We start from the raw sequence: 14,993 nt of genomic DNA, 5'->3' as shown, positions 1-14,993 counted from the left end.
CTCGAATCTCGAAGCCGGGATGATGGTTGTTTCAAGTCGTACCGTTTCACAGGCCGCAGCACTCTTGTCTCTCTTGCCGCCCGGGGTGGGATACGACTCGGGAAGGGTTGGTTAATAAGGGAAACGGGCAGAGAGGCATATAATATCGATCAATAGGCGGCCGAAATCCAGTTTGTTCGGCCAAACTTGGCGTTCTGGTTTGCTGCCCAGCAAGTCCATGCAACCCATTCTACTGCTATCCTTGGCGGCCATCTCCTCTAGCCAAGACGAAACCCATACCCCTTTTTTCCCGACTCTCTCTCGTCTCGTCTTCTGTCATTTGGAGGGAATGCGCAGTTGTCCTGCCCTCTGTAAAGTCCGCGTATTCTGGGCCTATGGTTTAAGATTGTATGGATGGGGGTGAGATCCTTGGCGGGGATTGTTGCACAGCCCTCCCGTCCTGGGCACAAACAGACGGTTAGATGAGATCGAGGCTGTTTGGAATATAATTGAGGAGATGCCACCCCCCGCCTTCATTCGAACCAGAGACCACATTTTCACAGCGTTTTTTTTTCGCGTTTCCTGCAACTGTTCTTTTTGAGCCTCTCCCCAGTCGCTCCTTCCAACTCCAGGGGTCTCTGAAGCATAACGTACTCGAGTCGAGCCATCTGCAGACCTCGCATCCACTAGCCGGACCAAGGCCTCGAAAGTAGCCAGCCACGATGACTACGGAACAACCGCAAAAGCAGTTTATGGATTCCAATACGGAGCCTCCCAAGGACGAGAACACGGAAACGAATGGTTGGTCATGTGTACGTCAATCTCCCGAGTGACGGTGTGAGGGGACCCTGGAAGTGCATCCGCTGACGAGCCCCAAACACAGGCCCAATGCTGCTCAAGCTGCATGGACTGCCTCATGATGTGCCTCCGTTTCTAGATACAACCGAACGCACCAAAATAGCGAAGAATGATGGAAGATTGATTTCCAAGAACCACAAGATGATGGGCTAGAGATTAGATCGGTCAAGTTTGTTGAAAAATGGTACGGGCGCTGCCGTCAGATTCGGCGCTTTTTGGTACGCGATGATTGCGGGTATGGGACACCCTTCCACTGAGATGAGGGAGTTGCAGGAGTTTCGGTCCACGGAGGCCCGGTATTGGTTGTCGGTTATACCAGAGATTTGCTTTTCCTCATCGCCGTTGAGATGCTTTCGAGTTCGGTTCAAGCAAAAACCCACTGCGCAGTTCTTGCGCGATTCTTTCAATGGACTCGTCCGTCTCTCGCCAGTGACTGCGTCCGATTCGCGACAAAGCTCACTGCCCAGGGTGAAGCCCGTGCGCAAGCTTCCGGCGCCCCACTCTAAAATCGCCATGGAATCCAACGTCTCCCCTCCGCTTTTTTTGCTCCGTCCTGCTATTGACTGTGCCGCCAGCCTCGCCGTGATAAACGTCCTCGCCAAAACCACCACCGCTACTATCATCAACCTCGAAGCCGCCCCAGCACGACGTCCCGCCAACTGCCGCGTCCACGACACCTAACCCTCTCTTCAGCGGCGTGACAACAACCCACACCGCCTCAACACCGAACTACCAAACCACACAACCCAGCTACAATGGCCGACGTGGAAATGGAAGTCGACAACCCCCCCTCCCCCTCGGCCGCCGCCGCGGGAGGCGAGGCGGCCCCGGCCCGCAACGAGTCCGAGATGCAGACCCACGGCCGCGCGACCGCCGTCCGCTCCATCGAGGGCTGGATCGTCGTGGTGACCAACGTCCACGAAGAGGCCGACGAGGAGGCCATCCACGACATGTTTGGCGAGTTTGGCGAGATCAAGAACCTGCACCTCAACCTCGACCGGAGGAGCGGTTACGTCAAGGTACGCCTCCCTTCCCTTCCATAGGCAGGCCTGCACCCGACGAGCAAACCTGCACCGTGGGCAACCGTGACCGTGACGCTGACCCAACCCCCCAGGGCTACGCCCTCATCGAGTACGCGACCCTCGCCGAGGCCCGCGCCGCAATCGACTCGGCCCACGAGACCAAGCTCCTCGACCAGACCGTCTACGTCGACTTCGCCTTTGTGCGCCCCCCGCCGGGGAGCAAGGGCGGCAACAACCGCGGGGGCGCCGGCGCGAGACCCCAGAACCGCGGCCGCGGCCGGAGTCGCAGCCGCAGCCGCAGCGTCGACAGAGACGCTGCCGCCGCCGCCGCCAAGGACGGGGGCGACATTGAATGAGCGCGGCCGCTTTCCCGACGGGGCGTACCGGCGAATCCGTGGCCGGGGCGAGTTTCAGACGGAGACCCCGTGGCTTGGAAAAATCAGAGTCAGGCCGCTCATGACACAGCCACTCGGGGTCTGACACCAGACGGAGGTTGGAGACAAGACGAAAAGGGGGGGGGGGGGGGGGGGTAGAACGAGAACGAGACAGAACAGAAAAAAGGTCAAACACGAACATGGCCTTCGCCGATGTGTCGCGGTCGAGCAGGGCTAAAGAGAAGCTGAAGCTCGATCGCCGGGGGGGGGAAGCGACACGTCGGCATGTGTGATTTGGTCTGAAAAGGTTGGTCATGTCCAGTCCCCCTGTCTAACTCGGAAAAACGACCAAAGCTAACACGCAGTCTCAAGGCTACGAGAAGATATTAAAAAAAATTTGCCATCACCAATTATTACTACATTTGCGGCAAAGCGAGGGTTCTTGGCTACGTTCTGCCTCCAATTAGGGGAGTTCAAGACAACAACATCATCATCATCATCAGCGTCCGATATGCCGCGGTTCCTGAGGACCCTGCTAATCGATCAGTTGTGACACACCTTCGTTTCTGAGTTTGCTTTCTGCTGATGTTGTCCTCACTCGTTGTATCCGTCTGTCAATGCACGGGTTATGTCAAACACGTCAGGACGCTCAGTTGAAGTCATAATCGTCATTATTAACGTAAGAGGCCATCCGACCTCGAGGCATCGAAAGAGACCGGCCCCCGAAAACGGAGTACGCCAATCCAAAGCTTTTTGTGTCCTCGTTTGTAATCATACTCCTTTGCGATGCTCATATGTCATGCTCCAAACCAGAAAACCATGTGTAGAGTGCCGAACCCAACACTCTTGGCGTTGAAAAAGAGACTCGTCTTCGTTGCTCCTCATACTGTCATCACGCGTATCCCCCCTCATCTGCCCTGCCTCGCACTCTGTGTCTCGTACCTCGCTGGCGAGTTGTACCGCCCAGCCGAGTCATGCGTGCGGGCTGAATCATAGCCTCCGGGCGACTCGTACCTCGCACTCGCGGGGAGCGCATCGTAGACAGGCTCCCGACCCGCGGGAGGTGCCGCTGGTTGTTGTCTAATAGACCCCTCAAACTGTTCCTCGGACGCCGGGCCCTGAGGTGGCACGGCGCCAGTGTCCTTCTTCTTCATACTAAACAGCCGCTTGAAACCCGCCGGGGCAGGCGGCTGCAGATTGGCAGCCTCCTTGGCGTCGTCCCAAACCAGACGAGGCACAAGGAGCCGGTATGGCACTGTGATGCCGGCGGGATCCTTCTGGTTCACCTCGACATTGAGGCAAATGTCCAAACCACCTTCGAGGTCCACTTCAAAAGCATCCGCCTTCTTCTTTTGCTTAACCGACAACCCCGTCGGAGTGCGGTGGAACGGCTTCGGCCGCGCCAGCGAATCTTGCGACCTAGGAACCTGGCGTTCATCGCCGGTGGTGTAAGAACGAGCCGGCGCACGAGCGGAGAATTGAGTCTCGTCGCCAGGCTGGAACTCGTCATGGGTCCGTGGGACTGCCCTGTTAGCAGCGCCGCTCATTCGCGCTGCCGGGCGAGCCGTGAAGTACGAGTCATCGCCGGATTGGTACTCATCGTGACCACCGCCGCCACGAAGACCCATGCCCCTGGACGTAGGCGCCGGCCCATGGTTGTGCTCGTCTTCATACCCATAAAATCCGTCGTCCACACTCTCGTCGTCTCCATCGTCGTCTCCCCACTGGCCGTTGATACCACCGTCGTCGGGCTGCGACTTCTTGCTGCCCCGGCGACTGAAGAAATTGCGAGTCAACGACAATGAGCGCTTTGGCTTGGACGGCTCAGTAGGTCGACCTCCATCGGTCGAGTTGCGGCGCGAGAGACTGCGGAACAGGCCGCCAGCCTTGCCCTTGTTGGAGATTGGAGGTCGCGACCGGGACTCGTCTCGGCCATCGCGCTGAACATCCGGGCGATATGCCGGGCCACGGTTCGATGAAAACCGCCTCAGAAGGCCTCCACGGTTCGCCGGCGGACTTGGGCTCCTATCATAAGCCGACAGCGGTGGCGTGGGAGGTGGCGTAGTGCCTGGGGTCCATGCCCGGATGGAACACCAGTTGCGATGTGGTAGCAGGTGCTTGTTGTTTCTCGCCTTGCCGTCGACGCCATGCTGGAATAGCGGGATCATGTCTTCCTCGGTCGACTCGTCAAAGTGGTGGATCTTGTTACGCTTGTTCAGAATATCCGCCATCAGATCGGGAGGCGGCGTGTTGACGATGGCCGAGGAGATGATGTTCGGCATGTACCTGAAGTCCTTGTGCTTGGGTAGACCAAGCTTGGGATTGGCGTAGAACTGACCGACGGCAGCAAGATGGACATCGCCGCTGAGGAATGTGACTCTTACAGACTTGTCTGCCGCCAGGTCCTGCATGTCCTGCAGGACAACGGTCCGCTCCTTTTTGTGATTCTTGGCAGTCCAGTGATCGTTCAGGTCGTCGAGCACTTCGACGCCACCATCGATGTGGTTAAGAGTATTGCCGAGCATTCCCAACTTGCCCAGAGCCTTGACAGGATCCATCGCTCTCGAGGTGAGACTGTGATCGTTAGCACGTCTTCTCTCTATCGTGTGCAGAGGAAAACTTACATATTCTCCAACCAGACCAATCTGGGGTAGGCGATCGGAACACCCAGAAGGACCAGCAAGTGCTCGGTTCGTCCGTTCCTCAGTTCGTCGTAGCAGCGGTCCATGATTCTCTGCCACGAAGGCTCGCTGACCACGTCAAGCTCCGTCCGCTCCGTCCTGCCATCAACAGCCAACAGAGAAACCTTGGAGCCCAGTTCCACAAACAGACTGCGGCTCAGCTCGCTAATGTACGGCCCGGGTTCGCTGCCGAGAACCCAGCTGGGCTCAGAAGCCTCCGTCTCCGTGGGGATACTCTGCTGTTGGAACAGCATGTAGTACTTGTAGGCAACGTTGCCGAGGCCGGAGAAAACTGGCGAGTTCATGTCGTGGTGGGCATACGAGCCGAAGCCATCCGTGATGTCGTGGTCATCCCACATATTGACCATGGGGATCTGCGAGTTGGCCAGGCCGAAGAGACCCTGCGAGAACCACATACAGTAACGCTCAAGGTAGGCCCGCTCCAGCTCGTCCTGCATCGTTGGCGTGAAGGGCGAGTTGTGCTTGTGCAGAGGGTTCTTAATCGTCAGCCACTCGCGGAACTGCTTGCTCTGGTCCATCAAGCAGTCGTTATAGATCTGATCACCGCCGCCAATCATGACGTGGAAAGGCTGTGACTGGTGAGTGTTGAGAACGTCGCGCCACATAGGGTCGGGGCCGCTGAAGTCGTCGGGGTTGACACTAGCACTGAACCCGTTGCAGCTGTGGAACATGATGTTCATCGATTCTCCGAGGGCAGGGACCCAGAAGCCCATCGCAGGGCCCCTGTTGATTCGGTATGCGATCCGCTGCTGTTTTTCGCGGAGCTCAATCTCAATGTTGAAGCGCCAGAATGTACATCCGCGCTCTGCATGCAATCGGAAACCGCGCACGTCCTTGTACTTGGAGACCTTTTCCCCATCGATCTCGACGCGCTTTCGGCGGCTGGCAAAAGACCCAGGCAAGTCTGGCGAACCATCTGCCTGGGTGTAATCAGGTGGGCTTCTGGTCTTCTCGAAGAGGCCGTTGTCTGTCTCGTCTCTAGACAGGTCCTTGGCCTCATCGAGGTGCTCCACTGGACGGACGTAAAGCGTCTCTCCTCGTCTGCCCAGCTTCGGAATCCCAGCAATCGGGTCCACGTATTCTGGCGGTAGCCCCTGCTCTCCCGAGATCTCCTGAGGCGGAGGGGGGAGTAGTTCGATAGGCTGTACGAACAGTCTCAAGGTCGGCGCGATCTCGTAAGAAGAGTCGCTATCCAGCGTCACGATCATGACCGACCCACGCCAGATTGTTCTCTCATTGACGGCAGTGTTCCTGTTACGGGCGGGAACCTTCTCATGCTTGAGTCCGCAGTATCTCAACAGCGGGCCGCACTTGAGGAACAATGGCGGCTTGAACCGTGTGGGGGCTAAGGATTTCTATCAGTATCGTCACCTCCCGGTTGCACAACAGAACGTACCGTGTGTGTCATCATACTCGCCGTCAAAGGCTTCCGCCTTGCGCGGCCGTGATGTGCTCCCTCTGCGCTTGCCGCCTTCCCACCAAGGGGTGTCCTTATCAGTCGAAGCGAGTTGTTCGTCGCTCAGGTCCAGCATGGCCCCAGATAAACTGCCGACTGTGGCCTTCTTCCACTCGTCAAGATACACTGGCGGCTTGTAAATGCCTTCACCGGGGCGGAATGTCTTCTTCGCAGGATACAGGTCTCGAGAGTCGTCACTGAACCCATCATCCTCGGAGTAGTATTCCCTGTCAGAGGGTCTTCCGCGCGCCCCAGCCTGCGCTTGAGGTGCGTGGTGTTGGCTGTCACCGCGTCCACCCGATACCACGCGCGCATGGCGAACATTGTCGTATCGGGGGTCGTCGTCATCAGACTCGTAGTCGTGCTGTTGGGCTGCCGGGGCCGTCGACCGACGTTGAACTCCTCCAAAGTCAAAGCCAATTAACTTCGCAGCCTTACTGGGAATCCCGACCCGTCTGACCTCCTCCCGCATTGCGTCCGGGGGCAATGCCTGTTCGCGCGCAGCATGGGACACGGATCTCTGGACGGGAGGACCGCCCTTTTCTGCCGCAGATTGGTCCAAAGCGGCGTTCCGGAAGTCAATGTTGTCGTATTTCCTCTCTGCATCCTGCCGGATGTTGAACCACGGATCGCCCTTGGGCTGCTTCTTCAGCTTATTGCTCACGCTCCTAGTGAGAGAGAAACTGGGTCGCCGAGATCCAGAAACTGGTGGTGTGGGCTGCGGGCTTGCCTCTGCGCTCTGAGTTTGCTCGGAGGCTTGCGGCAACCTCATGTCGTTCTTTGCAGCGCGCTCGCGGAAGCTCAAGTTACGCTTAGGGATGCCTGAGCTCGTCGCGGGCGGCTCGCGAGGTTCTTCGCGGAGACTGACGCTTCTCTGTGGGACCCCAGAGGAGGCGGGAGGATGTCTCGGTTCCGCAGCCATTGGAGGTCCTTTCGGCGGGTATGGCCCAGACGCATGGCGCCTGTGGGATTCAGGCGCGTACTGCGGTTGTTGTCGCCTCTCATCGAGCGACTGGCGCGGCGCATATCTGCCGTCGTCTACGGGATAGTATTGCACCGGCGCTCCGCGCGGAGCAGCAATATTGGCTTGCTGCCCTCTGCGGCCCTCATCCAGACCGTCGTCTCGGAACCGCACCTGCTGGACTGGCGCCTGGTGCACCTGTACTTGCTGTACCGGCACATGCTGCACCTGCTGTACCTCTGGTGGAGGTTGTTGAGGCTTTCGAGGCGGCTCTGGGAGGGGTCGCTGAGGTTGCTGCTTGGGCAGGGGTTCCTGCGGCTGCGGCGGCGCACGCTGGGTGGGCTCGGGAGGCTGCAAAAGATCCGGGTTCTGGGCGGCCTTGGCCGCAGCCTTTTCCCTGGCGCGACGCTCCGCGGCCTCGACACGAGCTCGCTTCTCCTCCTTGGTGATGCTGTCGAGCGTCAGCTCAAGCCTCTGGAGGGGAGAACGGTCGTTTGCGAACTTTCTGCTGGATCCTCCTACCGAAGCCTTTCTTCCCTGCCCGTTTCTGCCTGCCCCACCTGTCGATCTTCTCCTCGAAGAACTTTGAGGGTCGCGGGGCTCGCGGGGTGCTCGCGTCTCGGCGGCGGCATCGAGCGTGGGCTGCGAGCGGTCGAGAGGCGGGTGTTCCTCCTGCTTCTGCTGCCTTTCCTCGGATGCAGGGTTCTTGTAGTACTCTTCAGGATTCATCTCGTCGTCCGGGATGACCAGCGGACTAGGCTGTCGCGGAGGGCGAGGCGGGCCTGGTGATGTGTGTGTGTATGGCAGGCCACCATTGCCGTACGGATGTCTGAAGCTCACGGGCGGGGCCTTGGGCACATCTGGGGCGGCCGGAGGCGTTGGGCCGGACAGATATTCGTGGTCAATGTCGTCCTCGGCCTCGTTGTTGCGCTCTCTGCGTCTTCGTTGGCGTCTCTCAGCCTGATCGTCTGGGTACTGAGATTCGCCGTAGGGGAACGTCGGCGGGCGCGGGGCTAGACCTTGGTCGGCAAAGCTGGAGGCGGTAGGTGAGGCGTAGGGGCTGAGAGTTGATTCGGTGACGGCCTCGGTGTTGGTCGTCTGCATCGAGGTGCGGTTTGACTTTGGGGGAGGAGGAGGAAGAGGTTTGTCCGTCATGAGCGCGGCGGTCGAGGGACCCTCCAGCTCTGGGGATTTGCGTTCCGGGAGACTAAAGTCTTCTGACTGGCGACGCTGGCGTCTGGCCGCTTTGGGGCCTGACAGATCGCCCCAATACGGTGCAGTGGGCATAGCGAAGAGGCTACTACCTCCCGTCGTTGCTGGGATTTGGAGGCTGCGCTACCAAGTCGGGACTGCAGATGGGAGCAGACTTGGGCGCAAAGACCGGTGAGTGATGGTACCACTCGCCCGTGGGAGAGCACAGCTGCCACGAAGGAACACGTACAAGCTACTTTGGTAAAAGCTAGAGCAGAATCTACTAAGTAGCGGTAGAGCGAAAATGGCCGGGCGTCAGAGACATATGCAGCTTGCCATAGCAGCCAATGCAATGCAGACACGCGCGCACGCAAAGGAAGTCGGTTGTCTGCAAGGGCAAGGAAGGAAGCAGTAAGTCAGTCACCGAGGTGAGGTTGCTGCGATATTTTGGGATGGTCCAAGAAGAGGAGAGGGGGGGTATGGAAACGTTGCCGCAAAGAGATGCAGACAAGAGATAAGACAAGAAGGAGGAAAAGGTGGGAAAACCCGAAAGAACTTGACTTTTTCTTGCGACTCAAGCAGCGCCGCAAGGAAAGCTAGAGGTAACCCCCCCAAAGAGCTTTGAGCTGGGAAAATGGCGAGGTTGACGGGTTGTGTGCTACGGCGTCATTCGCCCTCCCAGTCGGGCTTAGCAAAATGGATGTTGGACCAGGGTTGGGGGCGGCTTGGGCGGAGAGGAAGAGCAAAGAGGCAGAGGACCCCCGGCCCGCCGACTGGGGTCTTGAGTAGTCCCGTCCAGTGAACTCCAATCTCGCTGCTTCCTTCCGCCGCTAGACCAGGCGTGTCATCGATTGGGCTGGCAAGGTTAAAAGGCAAGACACCTCGAGCGGCGGAGCAGGCTACGGTGCCTGACTGGGTACGAACAGCCGCGACGGGGTTGCGGTGTGTTGTGTGTGTGCTGTCCGGGCCCGTAAGGTAGCCGAGAGGAGCCGCAAGAGGTCGATTCGGGTGGGAAAAGAGTAAAAATAAAAATAAATGAAAGAGGCGGTCGGAATGGAGCCCACTCGATGGGCATCGCTTTGCCATTGACCAGTGACCACGACTCCAATATGCTGCAGCTTACTTGCGCGCGCCGCCACCCCATCTGGCCATCTTCTGCGACGAAGGGGGGTGAAGAAGCTCCAGCTTGCTTGCTACCCCATGCGGCCGTCCTCTGCCTGCCTGTCTATCTAGCAAGCCTTCTTTGCGCCAATCCGCCAATGGAGACTTGGCTCCCGTTTGAGTGTGCGAAGGAGGTCTTACCTCACCTCCGTGTCTTGGGCGAGCTGTGAGATTGGATAGACGCGAGTGCAAGGTACCTTTCGGACGACGTCAAAAAGAAGGTGGCTGAGTTCCCATCTCAAAAGTCCGCTTTTCGAATCGAGCAGAGTAAGGCCGGCTCAAGGCAAGCAAGGTACGGACGGACAGGTGCGGTATCCTGGTCTGGGAAAAACTTGGTAAAAAGTCAATTCGATTCGATGCGATAACATAATCTACCCGTCCCAATATTGGGGTGGCTGGTGGTGCAAACGAACTCGGACTGCGTGAGACCTCGGCCAGCTTGGACCAAGAAAAAGAAATGCACAATTGACTCGGCACTGTTACCGTTTGATGGATCATTTGTCTGAGACTGATTCAACTTGGAGAAAGAAGAGGAGGGTGGATCAAAATACTACCTCGAGAGTCGATCCGGTCGAGAGAATACAGACCCAAGGACCCCCTCCCTAAGCTTAAGTTTCCACCGTCCAAGAGCCGCGCAGTAGCCGTCGCGTGTTCGGCGCGGGAGTGCCCGCCTTCATCTCATCAGTCCCGAGTCCAGACCAGGAGTCCCATCAACCGTCGCGGAGCTTTGACTTGCATTGACCAAAACACCTTGCGCGCTTCGCAGTCACCACAGCGGAAGCACGTTGCGGAAGTTTACGAATCATTGATTGATTAAGCCCAAAACACCAACCCGCCCGCCGTCTACTGTGCTTTCAGTGGAAGAGACTAACCACACAATGCCCCAATGCCCAAATGCCCATGAACAAGAGAAAAGTCAAGGTATTTCTATGCAAAATGCGCCCGTGCCCGCCTGCCTGCTGTGCGCCTTATTTTTCGGTTAACCTGTCCGTCTCTCTGTTGCCGCTTCCCTCTCTTGAGCGCTCCCGACTGTCGTGGTATACGCCTGTCTCATCCTCATCATCCTCATCATCCCCGGCAAACGCATCGTAGAGCTCGCGACCCCGCGTGCGCTTCTCGCCGTTCAGGCCTTCGGCTTCGTCCTCGTTGAGCAACTCAAATTCGTAGTTGTCGCGAGGCGTGCTGTTGCGGCGCTTCCTGATGAAGAACCAGATTCCGAGAGCAGAGCAAAAGACGGCAATGAGACCAATGGCGCCGTAGACCCACACTCCGGCCTTTCCAAACGATGGCAGCCAAGACACCCAGTTCGACGGGCTGGTGGTGGCAGCGCTCGGCGTCTCTTGAGTATCTGTCGGCTTGCCCGTCTCGGCAGGCGTCGCCTCTTCGCCTCCAGTGGGCTTGATCTTGGTGGGACGCTCAGGGTGGTCCGTGGGGTTGGCAGCCGGCACAGTGTTTTCGGCGGGATGCGTCATCGACGTGACGGCAGCCGGCAGCGTGGTCGTGGCAACAAGCGCATGGTCGTTGTCGTCTTCTTCAGTCGGCATGGGGAGGAGCGTCGCCTTGCTCGCGTCAATCGACTCGCCCCAAAGCTTCAGGTGCCAGTCGACGAAAGTGCCCTTGTGGTCGTTCTCCTGGGAGTCCTTGACGACGACGGTCCACTTGCCGATGCCAGACTCGCCCCTGATGTAAGGTCAGTGGTCGTGTTTTACCCATGCAGTCTTCAAGATCAACTTACCAGTGGGCAACGCTCATAAAAGTCCAGTCAACATAGCCAGTGTTGGCCGAATCCATCTTGCGGGTGACGGACAGATGGCTGGTAAATCCATCAGGGCTGATCAAATCAACGCTCAAGTCACCTCTGCGTGTGTGATTCACGTTCATAGTGACCGTGACATGCTCAACTCTCTCAAAGTTGGCCTGCTTCAACGCGTCGGCGGTAACTTCGAAGCTGACTGCGACACCGTCCTTGCCCTGGGGGATGTCCTTGTTGACGTGAATCCAGGGCGAGTAGTACCACGCCTGCGGCTTGACGTTCTTCCAAGTCTTGGCTGCCTCGACCATCTTGAAAGCATCAATCTTGCCGTATCCGTACGTGTGGCTGAACTTCTTCCCGATCTTGGTCGGCATATACTCTCCGTTGGCCTCGTCGACGGGAACAGCAGTGTCCATGGCAAGCCACTGCATGTCTCTCCAGGTCAAGTCAGGGCGAGCCTCGAGAACCAAAGCGTAGACACCAGCGCCCAACGGGGCTGCTGCGGAAGTGCCTCCGTGGCCGTTGTAGCAGGCGTTTTGCCCAACGTCGGTGGTGTGCTGCAAAGACGTTAGCTATGGTCTCTTTATTTCACGATGCGGCTTCCTTACGATAGCGTCTCCGCTGCCACTGCTGTAGGTGACAACCAGCTGAGCAGAGCACTTCTCCGAGTAATAAGGGTGCTGGCCCTTCCTGTCGATGGCGCCAACAGTGATACTGTAGATTGAGTTGGTGTAGCCGTCAAAGTTGCAGTTGTCGTCGTTGGCGGCGCCGTTACCACTGGCGAAGACGTAGATGGATCCCTTGCCGCCACGGCCCTGCTGAATACCCTTGAGCATAGCACGCTTGATCAGGATACCTGGCGCGTCCATTGATCGACCGTCATCAGGCGGACCCCAAGAGCAAGAGTAGATGTCGTTGTGCTGATAGTCGTAGGTCATGGCGACAGCCTCGTCGGCGTCCGAGATCAGCTTACTAAGGATACGGATACCGGCAATCTTGGATTCGTAGGCCACACCAACACCGCACACGTCGTTCCTCGCCGCGGATACCTCGCCGGCGCAGCGGGTGCCGTGCCGGTCGTCGCTGAGAGTAGGCTTGGGCTCTTCCCGATGATCGTTGAAGTCATAAGAGCCGGCGGCGTAGTAGTTCGGCTTCAGATCGTCGCTGTACATGTCGAGACCGTCGTCGACAATAGCAACGGTTGCGTTCTTGCCTGTAATGCCCTGCTTCCAGACACCAGCGACGTTGATGTCGTGCCCCGGCTGGATCGTGTTGAGCAAATGCCACTGCTCGTTGAAGATGGGGTCGGCGATTCCGAGGGTTTTCATCAGATCGTTCATCTGAGCAACAACTTTTGGATCGGGCTGCTCCTGGCGAGCGAAGTTGGAAGGGCCATGGGGGCGCGGAGGAACCCTCTTCTCCATGGGCTTCCGAAGTTGTTGCTTCTGCGCCAGACGAACGCCGTCAAGAACGTCGAATCCGCCCATGGAGCGTTTCCTCAGCTTGCGCTCCTGCAGGGCAGGTTTGACGATATCGTGCGCAGCCTTCCTGGCAGAGAAGATATGGTGATCGTCTAGACTGCCGAGTGTACCCTCATGCCTCAGACCCAGGCGCTCGGCGACCTGATCGGGAGATGAACGCGAATCCAGTTCGAGTACATAGTAATCGTTCCTTTCGTAGTTCCGGTGTGAGGACGAGGCGCTGGCGAGGGTGGCGAGGCCAAGGAGAATCGCGGAAGGCTTCATGGCGGGCTACCGTAAACCCTCGAAGGGACGGGATGGAGAGTACGCAAAAAAGGAGGGACTGCGCAGGATGGCGTTGAAGGTTAGCTTCAGCGCCCGTAACCAGATCAAATCAGTGTAGGGGGGGGGAAGAAGAAGATGATGGTGAAAAGGTGGAATTAACACAACACGTACCTCCCTCGCTGTCTGCTTGGCTAGGGGAACAAAGGTAAACGGGACTGGACCCGTCTAGGCTTGGGGGAAGACGAGACGTGGTCGAGTCGCAAGTGGCAAGGGGCCGCCCTGGAGATGGCCAAAGCTTCTCGGTGACTTCTGCGACACCTCTCACTTCGGTCCCCTTAGGAAGAATATCCGCACTCCTAGCCTCGGCGAGCTGGGAACAGCGCTAATCACCAAGCAAAATCCGCCTATCCTTCTTGGCGATGCAGATGTGACAGTGACTTTTGGGGGTGTTGTTGGTAGGTTATTACTTAACAGGCCAGAGTTCACGCGTAAGAAACAGCGGGGAAGGGTCGTTTCATCGTCCTCGGGTATTCAATATCGATGGGACGGACGTCAGCGTGGAGCAGGATTCGCAGGATCGCTGATAAGCTAAGCAAATGGAAGAAATACGATGAGTGAATCAGGGGAATGATTTAGGAGAGTCAAGCGCAGTAAGCAGTGCAAGTGGCAAAACAAAACAGGGAGCGTCTTGAGTGAAAGTCGTTCATCCTGATGGAACAAGAGCAGAATCTGGGACACAGGACAGGCTCCGACCAAATGTTGTTTCGTGGCCTTCTCGAAAACGGCAGGAACATAAAAATGTAGCCAGGCATCCGATGCTACCTGCCCGGTTCCTACAGCCAGAGAGGAACTCCCCCCTCCCCCCCCGGCTAGCTTCCTTAGCACACGCATAGTAGGGGTCCTGCTGCTCGACGGATACGCGTCGCAACAAACGGGGGCCAATGGGGCGGCCCCCTCATGGCTGCGCCAGTGTTGAAACGGCAGTGTGGGCGGCGATGCGGCGGCGGGTTCCTCAGCGCTGCTGCACCTGAATCGTCCTACCTTCCCCTTCTGTACAGGCAGTGAGTCCTTAGTCTGGTGGTTGCGCCGCGGGACCAAGATTTCCCCAGGCCGGGTGGGCATCTTTCAAGACAAATGTACCTTGGTCGCCTCCGTCTCGGGTACAGTATTACCTCCCAGGTATTGCAGCGTGCTGTTTTCGCTTCGGTGAAGAGTCTCCTCCCAAGGGATAAGTACCGAGTACGTGCTCGCATGCGTAAGTCCGTCCTCCTTTCCACATGCATGCAAATTACAATATCGATTCTGCCCCATTCTACTTTTCACCACTCCCTTACTGGTACATAATAGCATTGAACACAAGCCTCAGACATTGCATACTCCAACAGAGTCTCTCTACCAAAAATGCGACAGAGCAGGATGGTGAGGAGAATCCCGCCCTTCTGCGTCAAAGAGGCCCAAACATCGAATCACAACCGGGCGCCGCCGGCATCTTCTGTCCTGGCCTTGGCGCTTGACACAGTCACTCGTTTCGGAATCCGCTCCCGCCCATCTGCTGTGAACAACCAAACCCTCCATGCCTCCATCGCCCTGTGATATATTAAGAAACACTGGCTTCTGTCATGTAACTTTGTTTCCAGTTAGGCCACAGTGTCTGTGGTCTTGTTCCAATTCGCTCCTGTATCCGCGGGACTGCCTCAAGCTACTGAGCTCTGTGCTACGTTTCTGCCAGCCCTCCGCAAGTCTGTCTCATGCTTGTCGAGACTGGAGAGGCGAGCAACGGTGCCCTCCGAA

At 57.6% G+C, this 14,993-nt stretch overlaps 3 protein-coding genes across 3 annotated transcripts; 1 reads left to right on the top strand and 2 right to left on the bottom strand.

Annotated features, from left to right (window-relative positions):
* Positions 1-1,592: 1,592 nt before the first annotated feature.
* ColSpa_01957 (putative RNA-binding proteinc) lies at positions 1,593-2,215 on the top strand (the record flags this gene model as incomplete). The annotated part of the gene is made up of 2 exons (XM_049268169.1): positions 1,593-1,856; positions 1,952-2,215. The coding sequence occupies 2 exons, from the start codon at positions 1,593-1,595 to the stop codon at positions 2,213-2,215; spliced, it is 528 nt and encodes a 175-aa protein (XP_049124126.1).
* Positions 2,216-3,141: 926 nt separating this feature from the next.
* Positions 3,142-8,639, bottom strand: ColSpa_01956 (uncharacterized protein; the record flags this gene model as incomplete). The annotated part of the gene is made up of 3 exons (XM_049268168.1): positions 3,142-4,807; positions 4,858-6,280; positions 6,332-8,639. 3 exons carry the CDS (start codon positions 8,637-8,639, stop codon positions 3,142-3,144), a joined length of 5,397 nt encoding a protein of 1,798 aa, XP_049124125.1.
* Positions 8,640-10,672: 2,033 nt separating this feature from the next.
* ColSpa_01955 (kexin) lies at positions 10,673-13,202 on the bottom strand (the record flags this gene model as incomplete). Its single annotated transcript, XM_049268167.1, has 3 exons — positions 10,673-11,384; positions 11,440-12,014; positions 12,066-13,202. 3 exons carry the CDS (start codon positions 13,200-13,202, stop codon positions 10,673-10,675), a joined length of 2,424 nt encoding a protein of 807 aa, XP_049124124.1.
* Between the last annotated feature and the right edge of the window lie 1,791 nt (positions 13,203-14,993).

This window comes from Colletotrichum spaethianum (assembly GCF_022836535.1).
Source record: "Colletotrichum spaethianum MAFF 239500 DNA, contig03, whole genome shotgun sequence".
NCBI classification, from domain to species: domain Eukaryota; kingdom Fungi; phylum Ascomycota; class Sordariomycetes; order Glomerellales; family Glomerellaceae; genus Colletotrichum; species Colletotrichum spaethianum.
Note: the sequence above shows the minus strand (reverse complement) of the source record. Positions and strands in the feature narration are given on the sequence as shown.